Raw genomic sequence first — 18,267 nt, 5'->3', positions numbered from 1 at the left:
ATTCTTTTTATATAAAAAATCAACTATATCCCAACATTTTAAAAAATTACTCAATGAATTTTTCTGTATTTAGTCTTGTACCTTGACCATCATGACCTGACTTTATAGCATTTCCATCCTAGACCTCCAGCCCTTCCCCCCACCCTCCTGTCTGTGTCTGTGGGAAATCATCAGTCTTTCAAAATCTATAGGTCTGTATCTGGCCTGCAGTGAAGTTCACGGTGGCCTTTTCTTAGATGCCGCATGGAAGTGATAGCACATGATGTGGGTGTCTCACTGTCTGACTAGCTTCACGCAGCCTGATCGTGTCCAGGTCCACCCATGTGGCTGCAAATGCCTTTCCTTCTTTCCCTTTCATGGCTGAGTCACATTCCTTTGTGTCTATGGACCACATCTTTATCCACGCCTCTGTCGATGGACATTGAGGTGGGTTCCTTGTCTTGGCTCTTGTTCAGAGCGCTGCAACGCACAATGGAGTACACGGATCTTTTCGGGCCATGGTTTTCTCTGGAGAGATGACCGGGGTGGGATTTCTGGATCAAATGCTTATTCTAGTTTGAGTCTTCTGAGGACTCTCCCTCCTGTGTTCCACAGTGCTGTACAAACTGACATTCCCACCACTGGTATCACAGGGTTCCCTTTGCTCCACACCCTCCCCGCATTTCCTGTTTGCAGACGTCTGCATGATGGCCACGCTGGCTGCGGTACGGGGGCAGCTCACAGAGGTTTTGCTTTGCGTTTCCCTAATAGTGATTTGATCACCTTTTCATGTATTAGTGGGCCATCTGTACATCCTCTTTGGAGAACTGTCTGTTGACAGATCTACTCATTTTCTGTTGGGGTTGCTAAGGGTTTTTTGTTTTTTTGTTTGTTTGTTTTGGTATTGAGCTACAGGTGGTGTTTATAAATTTCGGACATGAATCCCTTGTCAGTCGCTTCACTGGCAAGTATGTTCACCCATCTGTGGGTTGCCTTTTTGTCTTGGTTAGGGCTTCCTTTGCTGGGCAGAAACATTTATGTTTCACTAGGTCCCATAATTTATGTTTGTTTGTATTGTCATTCCTCTAGGAGGTGGATCTGGGCAGATATTGCTGTGGTTCATGTCAGAGAGGGTGTGGCCTATGTTTTCCTCTAAGAGTCTTAGTGCGTCTGGTCTTACATTGAGGTCCTTAGTGCATTTTGAGTTTAGTTTTGTGTCTGGGGTTAGGAAGGGTTCTAATTGCATTCTGTGGCAGTGGCCGTCCAGTCTTCCCAGCACCACGTGGGGAAGGGACTGTCCTTTCTCCATTGTATACTCTTGCCTCCTTTGTCATAACCGAGTGGACTGCAGGTGCATGGGGTTCCTTCTGGGCTTCTGTCTTGTTCCCCTGATCTCCATTTTTGGCTTTGTGCCAGTACCATACGGTTTTGATGACTGTAGCTTGTATGTACAGTATGAAGTCAGGAAGACTGATTCGTTCAGCTCCCTTTTCTTTCTCAGGATGGCTTTGGCTCTGCTGAGTCTGTTGTGCTTCCAAAGAAACTTGCAGAGAGTTTGTTCTAGTCCTGTGAACTATGTCCTTCGTACTTGACAGGGATTGCACTGAATCTGTAGACGGCCATGGGGAGTGGAGTCATTTGGATAATCTGTATTCTTCCAGTCCAAGAGCAAGGTCTTTCCATCTTTTTGTGTCATCTCTGATTTCTTACAACAGCATCTGATTGTTTACAGGTCTTTGGTCTCTTTAGGTAGGTTGATTCCTAAGTATTTATTCTTTTTGATGCGATGGTAAATGGGATTGTTTCCCTAATTTCTCTCGTGGATCTTTCATTGTGAGTCTCTAGAAATGTAGTTGATCTCTGTATATTCATTTTGTATCCTGCGACTTTGCCACATTCATGGTCGAGCTCTAACAGGTTTCTGGGAGCGTCTTGAGGATTCTCTGGGGATAGTATCATGTCATCTTCAAATAGGGACATCCTACTCCTTCCTTTCCCACTGGGATTCCTTGCATTTCCTCTTCTTCTCTGACTGCCCTGGCTAGGACTTCCAAAACTAGGTTGAATGGGAGAGACGAGAGCAGACATCCTGGTCTTGTGTCTGCTCTCCATGGGAAGACTTTCCTCTTTTCACTACTGAGAAGGATGGCAGCTCTGGGTGTGTCATATATGGCCTTTCGAATGTTGAGGTACGTTCCCTCTAGGCTCACGTTCTGAAGGGTTGTTATCAGAAAGAGGTGTTGGATTTTGTCAAAGGCTTTTTCTGCACCTGTTGAGAGAGGATGCACCTTGTTCACGACAAGAGCACAGCCACAATCCCCACAACTCTCTTCCCAGCATGGCTCACACCTCCAGAATCTGCCCCGACCTAGTAGGTCCATCATGACCTTCTCTGGTCTCGGCTCTTACATTCACGATCCATACTGCTAGGAAGCCCAAAGACACAGAGGATCCCAGGGCAACAGAGTTCCTGTGCTGGCTCAGGGGGGTAAGAACCTGACATAGGGGCCATGAGGAGATGGGTTCCGTCATTGGCCTGACTCAATGGGTTAAGCACCCTGCATTGCTCTGAGCTGTGGTGTAGGTTGCAGATGAGTCTCGGATGCAGTGTGCCTCCGTTTGTACTGTAGACTGGCAACTGCTTTTCTGATTCGACCCCTGGACTGGCAACTTCCATGAGCAGAAGTTATTCATAAGATGAAAAAAAAAAACAAAAAAAAACAAAGAAGCAACAACAAAAATGACTACCAGGCTCTCTTCCAGGAGGAGGTAAGGATAATTGTTTAGGAGTATTTGTCTTGGTGTTTGGGCTCAGGGGATCTGAGCATGTGGCACAGAGGCAGGGCTCCACACAGATCCCTCCATAGGCCCCCACATGTCCCAGCATGCCTTGCAGGCCACCCAGGCAGTGCTGGTGCAGGGTCACCGGTGCAAAGGGGAAGGGAGTGCTGATCCCACGGTGTTACAGGGAGAACCAAGAAGTGTCAACCCAGCGACAAGTGTTTCCCTGAGGTTCAGCCAGCGCTCGGCCAACACCTAAGTGGAACTGGCTTTGCACAGATGAGCTCCTCCTGGCTGAACTGCTTTCTGCCCCCCATGGCTCCTTTCTCCGTGGAGGTCTCCTGCACGTGCTGTCTTCTCTTCCTCTCCAACGCTCCCCCAAACCCCTTCCTTTGGGAGCCATCGTCGGTGCACAGCGAAAGTCAAGGGGCCATCATCCCACAGACCACCAGGCACTGGAGCAAACACCACCTGGTCTTCCCATTCCCACCCCCCCCATCCAACCCCGCAGAAGGCGCCTTTCTGACAGCCCAGCAGAGGGGGGGGGGGGGAGGATGTGCCCCTGACTGGCCGAAGAAGATGCATGGCTGGTGGTGCCCTTTCCAAAGCAGGAAAGCAGAGTGGGTCTGAAGCCCCATGAGCCGCACTCACCTCGGGATTCCCCCCAGGGGGTGGCATGTGCTGAAAGCAGCAGTCGGGGAAAGGACCGCCTGGCGTTCCCGGTGTGGCTCCCCGGGTTCGGAACCCGAGGCGTCTCCAGGGGAGGCGTGTTCCCTCCCCGGCCTTGCTCCGTGGCTTCCGGGGGCAGCCTCGCCGTCAGCCACGGTGGAAGTTGCCGATGAGGCTGGGATCGGGCAGTGCTGTGCCCGTGGTATCCACCAGGAGCGCCAGCTCCAATTCCCCACTCCTCTGGCCAGGCTCCACCTCCCAAGACAAGCTGGAGAGCCCCAGAAGCGTGGCCACTCTCGAGAGGGGGCCAAGACGTGCTTCCCTTCTGCGGGAGTGGAGAACGCGGCCCTGGGCGCCATTGCCTCCTGGGCTGTGCAGAAGGGTTTTGCGTGCTGTGGTTGGGTGGGGTGCCATGGCTGGTGTGCTTCTCGGCTTTTGCTGGGAGAGCGCCCGCATCCTTGCTGAGCCCTGTGTCCCGAGCTCTTGCCCAGGCATTTTCGGGTCGGAGATGCGAGCTGAAGTCCTGCCTGCCTTGGGAGGGAATTGTTTCGCCTGTGGGGAGCTGCGGGTCCAGAAGAGTGTCTGCCACGTGCAGAGGCAGCTTTCCCAAGCCCCTTGGTGGAGGAGACGCCCCTGCCCCACCGCATGCCCAAGGAGCCAGCTTGGAGGGGGTGCCGGAGGGGTGGCTGTCCTTCAAGCCCTTGGCAGCTGCGCTGGGGTGTCAGGAAGGAGAGAGGGAGGGAGACAGAGGGGGAAACAATGGGGGGAAGGAAGGGGGAAGCCCGGGAGGAGGCCGAGGGCAAGAGCCAGCGAGGCAGGGACGGGGACAGACAGAGAACCAGAGGACAAAGGCAGGGAAGGCGGGGGGTGGGGCGTCGGCAGCGGAGAGAGAGGGAGAAAGGGCCCGAGGAGGAGCAGGAGAGAGACAGGGCGAGACCCCAGGCCAGAAGGTCGGACCCGGAACCCCAAAGAACGCCTCCCCTCACGTCGCTGCTCCCTCCAGGGCAAGGAAACAGGCGGGCAGAGCTGGCCACGCAGGGGAGCCGGCGAAGCCAGTAAAAGGCAGGAACCCCATCTGGAACACCCAGGGAACAAACACCGTGGCTCCCCAACTAGTGCCTCCTCAGCCCTCTTCCAGAAACGCAGCGGGCTCCTTCCGCGGCCCCCACCCCCCGCCCCCAATCTGCTCCACCTATGATGCCCACCGGCTTTGGCGGGGTTGGAAAGCCAGGCAGGGACCTGAGCTTCTGCCAGGGCACCATCTCCCTCGTGACAACGTCGGCCTCGGGGTTCTTCGCAGCATGTGTCCCAGGACTCTCTGCCCTGGAGCGACCTCCTCCCCGGCAGAGGCTCTGCCCGACTCTCCTGCAAGGATCCGGAGTCAGGTCCGCACCCCGGGAGACCACCTGGGAGGCCCTGGCTGGGGACTCTGTAGGCGCCAGCTCTGGGCTGGGCAGCCCGCGGGGAGGACGCCGCGCATGCGCGCTGCCCAGGCGCCTGGGAATGACCAGCACCTGGGCAGCCGCGCGGGGAGGGGCGGGCCCTGCAGCCCCCACGTGGCTCCGCCTCAGCGCTGTGCCTTGCTGGCCTGCTGTGTCGCCCAAAGTCCGCTGGGCTCGGGGGTGGCGGGTGGGGGGTGGTCGGAAGGCACGGGACCCCCCGGAGGGGCATGTGGATGGCACAGAAAACCCAGGCATTTCCCTGTGCGCTGTGCAGTGTGTGTCTCCTGCGGCTTGGCCCAATGCCTGGTTGAGCTCCAACAGGTTTCTGGCAGCGTCTGGAGGCGTTGCTGAGGGTCGTATCCTGTCACCTGCAAATAAACAGGGACCTTTTCCTCCTTCCTTTCCCATGTGGATTCCTGGCATTGCCTTACCTTCTCTCATTGCCAAGGCTAGGACTTCCCCAACTGTGCTGAATGAGAGGCAAGAGCACAGATCCTGGACTTGGGCCGGATCTCCACGGGAGGCCTTTCCTCGGTTCCCCACGGAGAAGGAGGGTAGCTCTGGGTGTGTCTCAATGGCCCTCCGTGTGGGGAGGTCGGTCCCTTCCAGGCCCACTTTCAGAAGGGTTTGGATCTGACGTGGGGGATGGATTTTGTCAAAGGATTTCTCTGCACCTCTCAAGAGATGATGGACCATATGCACACCACGTACAAAGCGGAAAACCCCACAATGTTGCCCCAGCATGGCTCACTCCTCTGGAAACTGCCCTGACCTGGGAGGCTCATCAGGACCTTCTCTGGTCTCAGCTCCTACTGTCACCGTCCATACTGCTAGGAAGCCCAAAGGCACAGAGGCTCCCAGCCCACAGAGTGCCTGGGCCGGATCAGTGGATTAAAAACCTGACGTGGTGTCCATGAGGAGGTGGGTTCCATCCTTGGCCTGACTCAGTGGGGTAAGGACCCTGCATGACGCTGAGCTGGGGTGTGGGTCGAAGATGAAGCTCGGATGCGGTGTGTCTCCCTTTGGAGTGCAGGTAGACTGGTAAGCGCACCTCTGATGTGACCCCTAGCCTGGGGACGTCCATGGGTAGCAGGGTCAGCCATGAAACATGGGGGGGAAAGAAAGGGCTCCCAGCCTATCTCCCAGGAGGAGGGAAGGGTTCCTGCTTATGAGTATTGGTCTTGGTGTTTGGGGTCAGGTGATCTGAGTGTTTGGCGCAGAGGCAGGGCTCCACACACATCCTTCCAGAGGCTCCCCACACGTCCCAGCACGCCTTGCAGGCCACCCAGGCAGTCCCGCTGCAGGGGCACGGGTGCAAAGGGAAGGTGGTGCTGCTCCCATGGTGTTACAACGAGAACCAAGAAGTGTCAACCCAGCGACAAGAGTTTCCCTGAGGTTCAGCTGGCTCTCGGCCGCCACTTAGGTGGAACCGGCTTTGCCAAGAGGGGCTCCTCCTGGCTGAACGGCTTTCTGGCCCTCATGGCTCCTTTCTCCGTGGAGGTCTCTTGCACGTGCTGTCTTCTCTTCCTCTCCAACGCTCCCCCAAACCCCTTCCTTTGGGAGCCATCGTCGGTGCACAGAGAAAGTCAAGGGGCCATCATCCCACAGACCACCAGCCACTGGAGCAAACACCACCTGGTCTTCCCATTCCGTCCCCCCATCCAACCCCACAGAGGGCGCCTTTCTGACAGCCCAGCAGAGGGGGGCGGGGTTCAAAGATGTGGCCCCTGACTGGGAAAAGCAGATGCATGGAGAGAGAGGACAAGATGGCGGAGGAGTAGGGGGACACGCTCACCCTCTCCCACAAACACAAAAAAAGCACATCTACAGAATAAATGACTCGCACAGAACAGCAACCAATCGCTGGCAGAGGAACCTAAACTCCAATAACGGCAAGAAGTTCGTGACATTACTGGGCAGAACGGGAGAAAAGAGGAGAGTGAGAGAAGGTGAATCCGAGCAGGACGGGCGCTCCGAAAGGGAACTGCGGAGGAGAAAGGGATACCGCACCCTGGAAAGTCACCTACCGGGGGAAAGATCAAACAAACCAGAGGAAGCTCCAGATGCAGAGAAGAGTGTAGCAGTAAGTTGGAGTACGGAAAAGCTGATCAGGAACCCAACGGAGATTCTCTACTTCCATCCATGTTGCTGCAAATGGCATTATGTCATTCTTTTTTATGGCTGAGTAGTATTCCATTGTGTATATATACCACATCTTCCGAATCCAATCATCAGTGAAATGAGCCAGAAAGACAAAGACAAATACCATATGATATCACTTATAACTGGAATCTAATATCCAGCACAAATGAACATCTCCTCAGAAAAGAAAATCATGGACTTGGAGAAGAGACTTGTGGTTGCCTGATGGGAGGGGGAGGGAGTGGGAGGGATGGGGAGCTTGGACTTATCAGACACAACCTAGAATAGCTTTACAAGGAGATCCTGCTGAATAGCATTGAGAACTTTGTCTAGATACTCATGTTGCAACAGAAGAAAGGGTGGGGGGAAAAATGTAATTGTAATGTATACATGTAAGGATAACCTGACCCCCTTGCTGTACAGTGGGAAAATTTAAAAAAATATATTTAAAAAAAATTTTTTTTTAAATAAATAAAAAAGAACCCAACGGACCATGTGAACTATGGGCACAGTCACCAAAAATTGAGACGCCTGGGTGGGGGCTGGGCACCAAATCTTCACCTCCAGAGGTTAGTCCCCGGGAAAGGGCCTGGCGACGCCTGGGTGGGGGCTGGGCACGGAGACCTCGGCTGCAGAGGTGAGTCCCCGGGCTGGGGGGTTGGGGCAGAGCGGAAACTGCTTGGAGGGTCTAGAAACCATTTGATGGGGCAGAGACTGCCTGGGAGACTAGAAAACAAAGCTGTCGCAGAGGAAGGGAACAATACTCTAGGGGCAGGGAAGTGGAAAGCCGCATCAGAGGGAACCTGGGAGAAGAGCCTGCTCTGCGCCCGAGCTGGGGAGGGGAGAGAAGAAGGGGTGGGTCCCCATAGAATACCCCCCACGCCACAGCAAGCTTACAGGCCCGCTAGCTGGCTGAAAGCTGTGCTTCCCAGTGCATCCCCTCCCCCCACCCCCACCATGCCCTACGCTCTCATGGACCTGGGGCTGCCTGCCATCCAGGAGGGCTGGCCTCAACAACTGCCTGAAGCCTAACACCGCAGGGGCTGTCCCTGCACAGGCCTGCTTGTCCTTTGGAGGGGCTACACTTCCGCAGAGCAGCACCAAACACCACCAGCCCCTGAGAAAAGGACTGCAGCCCAGAAAAGCTAGAACAAGCTTAGCCAGGCCGTGAATAGATCGGCCTAATTCTCAGACGGTTTTTCTGAGTCGGGGAGGAGCCTCTTGGGTCTCCAACGGCCCTGCTACCCGCCCAACCCCCAGGGGATGCTCTAGTGGACCAGCTGCATAGGACTGCCAGCTCCGGGCAGGACCCCCTGCAGCCCAGAAAACCTGCAACAAGCCTGGCCGAGTCGGGAAAAGATCTCAGATGGTCTTTCTGAGTCGGGCTGCCCTGGGTAGCAGCCTCTTCAGTTTCCAGTGGCCCTGCTACCTTCCCAAGCCCCCAGGGGGTGCCGCACTCCCGCGAAATAGCTGCTCAGCACCACCAGCCCCCTGGAAGAGCCCCTGCAGCCCAGAAAAGCTGCAACAAGCTCGGCCGGACTGTGAAAAGATCCGCCTACATTCTCAGGCTGTTCTTCTGAGTTGGGCTGCCCTAGGGAAGAGCCTCTTAGGTTCTCAGTGACCCAGATAGCTGCTCCAGCCCCCAGGGGGTGCTGCACTCCTGAGGAACAGCTGCCCAACACCGCCAACCCACTGAAAGAACCCCACAGCCTAAAAACACCAGAGCAAGCTCTGCATGACCAAGTGAAATCTGCTACCACCATGGTGTGGACCTCCCAGTCCTGTCTGCCCTCAGGAAGCCCTCCTTTGCTCCAAAGAAACACTGTTAGCCCCATCAACACTCCAGAAAAGCCACACTGCCTCAAAAAAGATTGACCAACAACGCCAGCCCTCAGGAAATATTCCACGGCAGTGACAAGGCAAACACTGCCCAATAACGGAGAGTACAACTCCCTCAGGAGAAAGAAAACAACAAGCAAGAAGAAGATGCTGAGAAACCACCCCGAGTCAAACCAACAGGAGGACTCACCTAAAACAGTCAACAATGAAACTGATCTCTGCAGTGAGATAGACCTGGAGTTCAAAAGAGAAATAGTGAAAATACTGAAGGAATGAAGAGAAGATAGGAACAGTAATGCAGATACCCTCAGAAAGGAGCTAGAATATATAAGGAGGAGCCAAGAAAAACTAGAACATTCATTTGCAGAGATGCAAACTGAACTAGGGGCAGTAAAAACCAGAATGAATAATGCAGAAGAACGAATCAGTGATATGGAAGATAGAATAATGGAAATCACCCAATCCGGTCAGCAGACAGAAAACCAAATCAAAAAACTGGAAAGCAATATAAGAGACCTATGGGATAATATAAAGCGGGCCAATCTACGCATAATAGGAATTCCAGAAGGAGTAGAAAAAGATAAGGGGATGGAAAATATATTTGAAGAAATTATCGCTGGAAACTTCCCAAATCTAAAGGATACTGGGTTCAAGATACAAGAAGCACAGAGGGCCCCAAACAAACTGAACCCAAACAGACCCACACCAAGACACATCATAATAAAAATGGCAAAAGTTAGTGATAAAGAGAGGATCCTAAAGGCAGCAAGAGAGAAAAGCAGAATGTTCCCTACAAGGGAACCCCCATAAGCATATCAGCTGATTTCTCTACAGAAACACTATGGGCCACAAGGGAGTGGCAAAATATCTTCAAAGTGCTGAAAGGAAAAAATATGCAATCTAGAAGACTCTATCCAGCAAGAATATCATTGAAAATAGAAGGGGAAATAAAAACTTTTCCCAACAAACAAAAACTTAAAGAATACAGCAACACAAAACCCAGGTTAAAGGAAATATTGAAAGGGCTTCTCTAAACCAAAAAGAAAGGAAGGAAAGGGAAGAAAAAAGAAAAGAAAAAAAAAGAAGAAGAAGAGGAAGAACTAGGACTGAGGAAACCGCAATCAGAGAGCAGTCACTCAAATAAGCCAGCATACAGATTTAATCATGAACATGCTTCAAACAAAATTAAAAAGAAAAAAATAAAAAAGAGTCATCAAAACCATAAAATGTGGGCAAGGGATGATAGGAAGTAAATAATCCTTTTTGTTTGTTTGTATGTTTCTCTTCTTAATTTTAATATAGTAATGAAGTGTTTGAACTTACAGGACCATCAGGCTAAAACACACAATTATGGGAAAGGGTTAGCATACTTAAAAAACAGGGCAACCACAAGCCAAAACCAAATATTGCATTTGCAAAAAATGAAAAAAAAAATACACTCAAGCAGATAATAACAGGAGACCATCCAACAAAAAAAAAAAAAAAAAAGAAAGGAAGAATGGAGAACCATAGAATCAACTGGAACACGAGGTTCAAATGGCAATAAATAATCATCTATCAATTATCACCTTAAATGTCAATGGGCTGAATGCCCCAATCAAAAGACCAAAAGACAGAGAGTGGCTGAGTGGATAAAAAGGCAAAAACCTTCAATATGCTGCCTACAAGAAACTCACCTCAGGACAAAAGATACATATAGATTGAAAGTGAAAGGGTGGGGAAAAATATTTCATGCCAATAGACATGACAGAAAAGCAGGAGTCGTAACGCTAAAATCAGACAAAATAGACTTTAAAACAAAAGACATAAAGAAAGACAAAGAAGGACACTATTTAATGATTAAGGGATCCATCCAAGGAGAGGATGTTACTATCATCAACATATATGCCCCAAATATAGGAGCACCCAGATACATACAACAAATATTAACAGACATAAAGGGAGATATTGATGAGAATACAATCATAGTAGGAGACCTAAATACCCCACCTCACATCACTGGACAGATCCTCTAGACAGAAAACCAATAAAGCAACAGACACCCTAAAGGAAACAAGAGAAAAGGTAGACTTCATTGATATCTTCAGGACACTACATCCAAAAAAAGCAGAATACACATTCTTCTCACATGCTCATGGAACATTCTCAAGAATCGACCACATATTGGGACACAAAGCGAATCTCCATAAATTTAGGAGCATAGAAATTATCTCAAGTATCTTCTCTGACCACAATGCCATGAAATTAGAAATCAACCATGGGAAAAGGAAAGAGAAAAAACCTACTACATGGAGACTCAACAACATGCTACTAAAAAACCAATGGGGGAGTTCCCGTCGTGGTGCAGTGGTTAGCGAATCCGACTAGGAACGATGAGGTTGCAGGTTCGGTGCCTGCCCTTGCTCAGTGGGTTAACGGTCCGGCGTTGCCGTGAGCTGTGGCGTAGGTTGCAGACACGGCTCGGATCCTGCATTGCTGTGGCTCTGGCGTAGGCTGGTCGCTACAGCTCCGATTCGACCCCTAGCCTGGGAACCTCCAAATGCCGCGGGAGTGGCCCAAGAAATAGCAAAAAAAAAAAAAAAACCAATGGGTCAATGAGGAAATCAAAAAGGAAATTAAAAACTACCTTGAAACAAATGATAATGAAGACACAACCTCTCAAAATCTATGGGATGCTGCAAAAGCAGCGCTCAGAGGGAAATTTATAGCAATACAGGCCTTTCTCAAATAAGAAGAAAGATCCCAAATTGACAACTTAACCCTCCACCTAAATGAATTAGAAAAAGAAGAACAAAAAAGTCCTAAAGACAGCAGAAGGAAGGAAATTATAAAGATCAAAGAAGAAATCAATAAAATAGAGACTCAGGAGTTCCCATTGTGGCGCAGTGGTTAACGAATCTGACTAGGAACCATGAGGTTGCGGGTTCGGTGCCTGCCCTCGCTCAGTGGGTTAACGATCCGGCATTGCCGTGAGCTGTGGTGTAGGTTGGAGACGCGGCTCAGATCCCACGTTGCTGTGGCTCTGGCGTAGGCCAGTGGCTATAGCTCCGATTTGACCCCTAGCCTGGGAACCTCCATATGCCACGGGAGCGGCCCAAGAAATAGCAAAAAGACAAAAAAAAAAAAAAACAAAAAAATAGAGACTCAAAAAACAATAGAGAAATTAATAAAACCAAGAGCTGGTTCTTTGAAAAGGTGAACAAAATTGACAAACCCCTGGCCAGACTCACTCAAAAGAGGAGAGAAAGAACCCAAATAACCAAAATTATAAATGAAAAAGGAGAAATCACAACGGATACAGCAGAAATACAAAAAACCATAAGAGAATACTATGAACAACTATACGGAAACAAGTTTGACAATCTGGAAGAAATGGACAATTTTCTAGAATCTTACAGCCTGCCAAAACTGAAGCAAGTAGAAACAGACCAACTGAACAGACCAATCACTAGAAATGAAATTGAAGAGGTCATAAAATCACTCCCTACAAATAAAAGTCCAGGACCAGATGGCTTCACAGGCGAATTCTATCAAACATATAAAGAGGAATTGGTGCCCATCCTCCTTAAACTCTTTCAAAAGGTTGAAGAAGAAGGAATACTCCCAAAGACATTCTATGAGGCCACCATCACCCTCATTCCAAAACCAGACAGAGATACCACCAAAAAAGAAAACTATCGCCCAATATCATTGACGAATATAGATGCAAAAATTCTCAACAAAATCTTAGCCAACCAAATCCAACAACATACCAAAAAAATTATACACCATGACCAGGCTGGGTTCATCCCAGGTTCACAAAGATGGTTCAACATACACAAATCAATCAGCATTATACACCACATTAACAAAAAAAAAGTCAAAAATCATATGATCATCTCAATAGACGCAGAAAAAGCATTTGACAAAGTTCAACATCCATTCATGATCAAGACCCTCGCCAAAGTGGGTATAGAGGGAACATTCCTGAATATCATCAAAGCCATTTATGATAAACCCACAGCAAATATAATCCTCAATGGGGAAAAACTGAAAGCCTTCTCACTCAAATCTGGAACAAGACAGGGATGCCCACTCTCACCACTGCTCTTCAACATCGTTTTGGAAGTCTTAGCCACAGCAATTAGACAAACAAAGAAATAAAAGGCATCCATATAGGAAGAGAAGAGATCAAACTGTCACTGTATGCAGATGACACGATACTATACAGAGAAAACCCAAAGGACTCAACCCCAAAACTCCTTGAACTGATTAATAAATTCAGCAAAGTAGCAGGATATAAGATTAACATTCAGAAGTCAGTTGCATTTCTGTATACCAGCAATGAAACATTAGAAAAGGAATACAAAAATATGATACCTTTTAAAATTGTACCTCACAAAATCAAATACCTCGGAATACACCTGACCAAGGAGGTAAAGGACCTATATGCTGAGAACTATAAAACTTTAATCAAAGAAATCAAAGAAGATGTAAAGAAATGGAAAGATAGTCTATGTTCCTGGATTGGGAAAATCAATATTGTGAAAATGGCCATCCTACCCAAAGCAATCTACAGATTCAATGCAATCCCTATCAAATGACCCATGACATTGTTCACAGAACTAGAACAAACAATCCAAACATTTATATGGAACCACAAAAGACCCAGAATCGCCAAAGCAATCCTGAGAAACAAAAACCAAGCAGGAGGCATAACTCTCCCAGACTTCAAGAAATACTACAAAGCCACAGTCATCAAAACAGTGTGGTATTGGTACCAAAACAGACAGACAGACCAATGGAACAGAATAGAGAATCCGGAAAGAAACCCTGACACCTAGGGTCAATTAATCTTGGACAAGGGAGGCAAGAACATAAAATGGGAAAAGGAAAGTCTATTCAGCAAGCATTGCTGGGAAACCTGGACAGCTGCATGCAAAGCAATGAAACTAGAACACACCCTCACACCATGCACACAAATAAAATCAAAATGGCTGAAAGACTTAAATATACGACAGGACACCATCCAACTCCTAGAAGAAAACATAGGCAAAACACTCTCTGACATCAACCTCATGAATATTTTCTCAGGTCAGTCTTCCAAAGCAATAGAAACTAGAGCAAAAATAAACCCATGGGACCTCATCAAACTGAAAAGCTTTTGCACAGCAAAGGAAACCAAAAAGAAAACAAAAAGACAACTTTCAGAATGGGAGAAAATAGTTTCAAATGATGCAACAGACAAGGGCTTAATCTCTAGAATACATAAACAACTTATACAACCCAACAGCAAAAAAAAACCAATCAATCAATGGAAAAATGGGCAAAAGACCTGAAGAGACATTTCTCCAAAGAAGATATACAGATGGCCAACAAACACATGAAAAATTGCTCAACATCGCTGATTATAAGAGAAATGCAAATCAAAACTACCATGAGATATCACCTCACACCAGTCAGAATGGCCATCATTAATAAATCCACAAAGAACAAGTGCTGGAGGGGCTGTGGAGAAAAGGGAACCCTCCTGCACAGTTGGTGGGAATGTCAACTGGTACAGCCACTTTGGAGAACAGTTTGGAGATACCTTAGAAATCTATACATAGAACTTCCATATGACCCTGCAATCCCACTCTTGGGCATCTATCCGGACAAAACTCTCCTTAAAAGAGACACATGCACCCGCATGTTCATTGCAGCCCTATTCACAAAAGCCAGGACATGGAAACAACCCAAATGTCCATCGACAGATGATTGGATTCGGAAGAGGTGGTATATATACACAATGGAATACTACTCAGCCATAAAAAAGAATGACATAATGCCATGTGCAGCAACATGAATGGAACTAGAGAATCTCATACTGAGTGAAATGAGCCAGAAAGACAAAGACAAATACCATATGATATCACTTATAACTGGAATCTAATATCCAGCACAAATGAACATCTCCTCAGAAAAGAAAATCATGGACTTGGAGAAGAGACTTGTGGCTGCCTGATGGGAGGGGGAGGGAGTGGGAGGGATCGGGAGCTTGGGCTCATCAGACACAACCTAGAATAGATTTACAAGGAGATCCTGCTGAATAGCATTGAGAACTACGTCTAGATACTCATGTTGCAACAGAAGAAAGGGTGGGGGGAAAAACTGTAATTGTAATGTATACATGTAAGGATAACCTGACCCCCTTGCTGTACAGCGGGAAAATTAAAAAAAATATTAAAAAAAACAAGCAGATGAATTGCTCGGGGTGCCATTCCCAAAGCAGGGAAGGGGAGTCTGCCTGAAACCCCACAGGCTGGACTCACCTCGGGATTCCCCCCTGGGGGTGGCACATGCAGAAAGCAGCAGACGGTGAAAGGAACACCGGGAGTTCCCAGTGTGACTCACCGGGTTCGGAACCCGAGGAGTAGCCTTGAGATGGGGGTGCCATCCCTGACCTCCTCCTGTGGTTTCAAGACGCCGCGTTGCCATGAGCTCTGGTGGAGGTTGCCGATGCGCCTCGGAGCTGGCATTGCTCTGTCCGGGGTGTACACCTCGAGCAGCAGCCCCGATTCCCCGCTCCCCTCCCAAGGCTCCACCTCCCAAGACAGGCTGGAGAGCCCCAGCAGCTTTTCCACTCTCCAGAGTTCGCAAACATGTTCTCCCATTCTGCAGGAAGGGAGAGAATGTCTCTTTGCTGGATTGTTTCCTGTGCTATATAGAAGGGTTGGATTTCTTTTTTTTTTTTTTTAATGTTTTTGCTTTTTAGTTTGGTGCCATTGCACTTGTGGGTTCTTTTGGCTTTTGCTGTCAGAGCCACTGAGTCTTTGCTGACTCCTATGTTACTGACTCTTCCCCAGGTGATTTAGGTTTCAGATGTTAGGTTGAGGCTCTGACTGCATTTGCAGGCAGTGGTGGAGCATGATGCGAGCTAAGGAGCCAGGTTATTGTCTGCCCTGTGGAGATGGCCTCTTCCCAACCCCGCTGATTGAGGAGACTCCCCCTGCCCCACTGTGCGTCCTGAAGGGCCTCGTGGAACAGCAGCCGATGGAAGAGCACGGGGTGCCAGACTGGGTCGTTGGGAGGTGATTTTCCCACGGCACGGAGCCATACAGGTAACGGGATGCCGGCATCTCTGCACGGTCCTTGACGCCATCTCCACAGGTGAATCCCATTAAGTGGTGCCCCCCCACATGCGACCCAATTTCTCTGTTCCCGGCTTTCCTGTCTGGCTCTGCGACTCCCTCCCTAACAGCCGAAAGTGGCTCTTTCCCTCTGTCCACAAACAGAGCCACCCATGCCCCGTGTCTCAGCTCTCTCTTGAACCCCGACCGTCCCCACCCAGCCCACATCCACGCTTTCCCAAAGCCTAAAAGGGGTCCCCCTGACCTGCACGTGCCCCAAAGATCCATTCTCTCAAGCACCAAGAGAGCAGGGGCCTTTCCAAAGCATTCACAACTCCAAGCCAAGAGCAGGACGCCCCACTCCCTGCCCAACGCAAACACAAACAATCAATCAAACATACACACCTGTCGTTTTTTAAAGCAAGAGCAAAAAAGACGACACATCCTGAAAATGCTCTGGTGAGGGATCCTCTTAAAACATTTTCACCAATAATTACTTTCCTCTCCCGTGGCTTCCTAAGGAACCATCTTGGAAGTCTTCCAGGAGGCCTGGTGGCTTTCCTTAAAGCCTTTGTGACAAGAGATGGGGTGTCAGGAAGGACAGAGGGAGAGAGACGGAGAGGGAAAAAACGAGGGAAAGGTAGCAGGAGAGATGAAATGGGACAGAGAGATGGGGACAGACAGAGAACCAGAGGACAAAGGCAGGGAAAGGTGGGGTGGGGTGGGGGCGGGGGCGGCGAGAGAGGGAGAAAGGGCCCGAGGAGGAGCAGGAGAGAGACAGGGAGAGACCCCAGGCCAGAAGGTCGGACCCGGAACCCCCAAGAGCGCCTCCCCTCACGTCGCTGCTCCCTCCGGGGCAAGGACACAGGCGGGCAGAGCTGGCCACGCAGGGGAGCGGGCGAACCCCGCAACAGGCAGGAACCCCACCTGCAACATCCTGGGAACAAACCCAGGGGCTCCGCACGCAGCGACTCCTCATCTGTCTTCCTGAAGCCCAGCGGGTTCCTTCCGCAGCCCCCAACCCCCGCCCCCAATCTGCTCCACCTATGATGCCCACCGGCTTTTGTGGGGTGAGAAAACCAGGGAGGGGCCTGTGCTTCTGCCAGGGCACCATCGCCCTCGTGACAACGTCGGCCTCGGGGTCCTTCGCAGCACGTGTCCCAGGACTCTCTGCCCTGGAGCGACCTCCTCCCTGGCAGAGGCTCTGCCCGACTCACCTGCAAGGATCCGGAGTCAGGTCCGCACCGCGGGAGACCGCCTGGGGGCCCCTGGCTGGGGACTCTGTACGCGCCAGCTCTGGGCTGGGCAGCCAGCGGGGAGGACGCCGCGCATGCGCGCTGCCCAGCCGCCTGGGGAATGACCAGCACCTGCGCAGCCCCGCGGGGAGGGGCGGGCCCTGCAGCCCCCACGTGGCTCCGCCTCAGCGCTGTGCCTTGCTGGCCTGCTCTGTCCACTCAAGTCAGCTGGGCTCAGGGGGCCTGAAGCCAAAGTAACCTCGTCCAGGTGGGGCGGGGAACGCGAGTATGGCCCAGAAAACCCAGGAACCTCCCTGTGTGCTGTGCAACGTAGCAAGGGAGGAGCCTCTCCCCAGCGCTGAGGGGTGGCTTTGGGTTGGTTGGGTCCTGGGTGGGTGGGATGAAGACACAGGAACAGTCCTGAGGGTGGGGTGTGGTGAAGGTGAGGCTCCAGGGGATTCTTGGGAAGGACCAGATGTGCCGGGTCATGTGATGGTTACGCGCGGGAGGGGGGGGTGTGAGGGGAGGGGGCAGAGTCCCTTGGAAGGAACAGGGACATTGAGTGACTTGACAGCGACTAGGGGCCTGAGTCACTCGTGGAGGACTGGGTGCATTGGGTGATTTGATAACGACCAGGGGGGCTGAGTCCCTTACAAGGACCAGGGACAGTCGGTGACTTGACAATGACTGGGGGGCTGAGTCCCTTGGCCAGGACCGGGCATGCAGGAGGATCTGACAAGGACATGGTGAGCTGGTGACATGCTCAATCCCTTGGCTCCTGGATCCCAGGCTTCGCTTGCTGGACGAGAGCATCCTGTTGCCTGCAGAGAGGCAGGAATGAAGACAACCCCGGGAGACCCTTCAGCCAGCCCTTGCCCAAGGCCTGTGGCCCCATCAGCTGGGGCCTCTCGGGGCTTTCATTTCCTGATCTTGCTGTGGAGATGCCACATCCTTCCTGGGAATCTAGACGAAGGCATGAGCATCCCTCTCTCCCCCTCCCTTCCTCTCCCGCTCTCACTCTTTCTTCCTCCTCCTCTTCTCCTCTTTCTTCCTCTCTCCTCTCTCAAGCACCCCCTCCACACCTGAAACACA

At 50.6% G+C, this 18,267-nt stretch overlaps 1 protein-coding gene and 1 long non-coding RNA gene across 2 annotated transcripts; both read right to left on the bottom strand.

The window, feature by feature from the left end:
- LOC110258195 lies at positions 1–4,878 on the bottom strand. The gene is made up of 3 exons (XM_021081388.1): positions 4,635–4,878; positions 3,412–3,956; positions 1–2,248 (listed from the first exon to the last, which is right to left on the bottom strand). Exons 1-3 carry the CDS (start codon positions 4,730–4,732, stop codon positions 1,935–1,937), a joined length of 957 nt encoding a protein of 318 aa, XP_020937047.1. The 5' UTR covers positions 4,733–4,878; the 3' UTR covers positions 1–1,934.
- A 59-nt stretch (positions 4,879–4,937) lies between these two features.
- LOC110258187 lies at positions 4,938–18,213 on the bottom strand. The gene is made up of 3 exons (XR_002341016.1): positions 17,158–18,213; positions 16,346–16,509; positions 4,938–5,239 (listed from the first exon to the last, which is right to left on the bottom strand). It is a non-coding gene; the product is annotated as an uncharacterized LOC110258187 (long non-coding RNA).
- Positions 18,214–18,267: the final 54 nt, after the last annotated feature.

This window comes from Sus scrofa, unplaced genomic scaffold, assembly GCF_000003025.6.
Source record: "Sus scrofa isolate TJ Tabasco breed Duroc unplaced genomic scaffold, Sscrofa11.1 Contig1537, whole genome shotgun sequence".
In the NCBI taxonomy this organism is placed as follows: domain Eukaryota; kingdom Metazoa; phylum Chordata; class Mammalia; order Artiodactyla; family Suidae; genus Sus; species Sus scrofa.
Note: the sequence above shows the minus strand (reverse complement) of the source record. Positions and strands in the feature narration are given on the sequence as shown.

Bases quoted from the DNA above. Each gene is read 5' to 3' on its own strand.
- LOC110258195 (XM_021081388.1), bottom strand. From the start codon at position 4,732: ATGCTGCGAAGAACCCCGAGGCCGACGTTGTCACGAGGGAGATGGTGC. The intron at 3,957-4,634 runs GTGGGCATCATA...CTCCCAAGGCAG, and splicing joins TTCCAACCCCGCCAAAGCCG to GCAGGACTTCAGCTCGCATC. The intron at 2,249-3,411 runs GTGAGTGCGGCT...CTCTCTCAACAG, and splicing joins CCCCTGGGGGGAATCCCGAG to GTGCAGAAAAAGCCTTTGAC.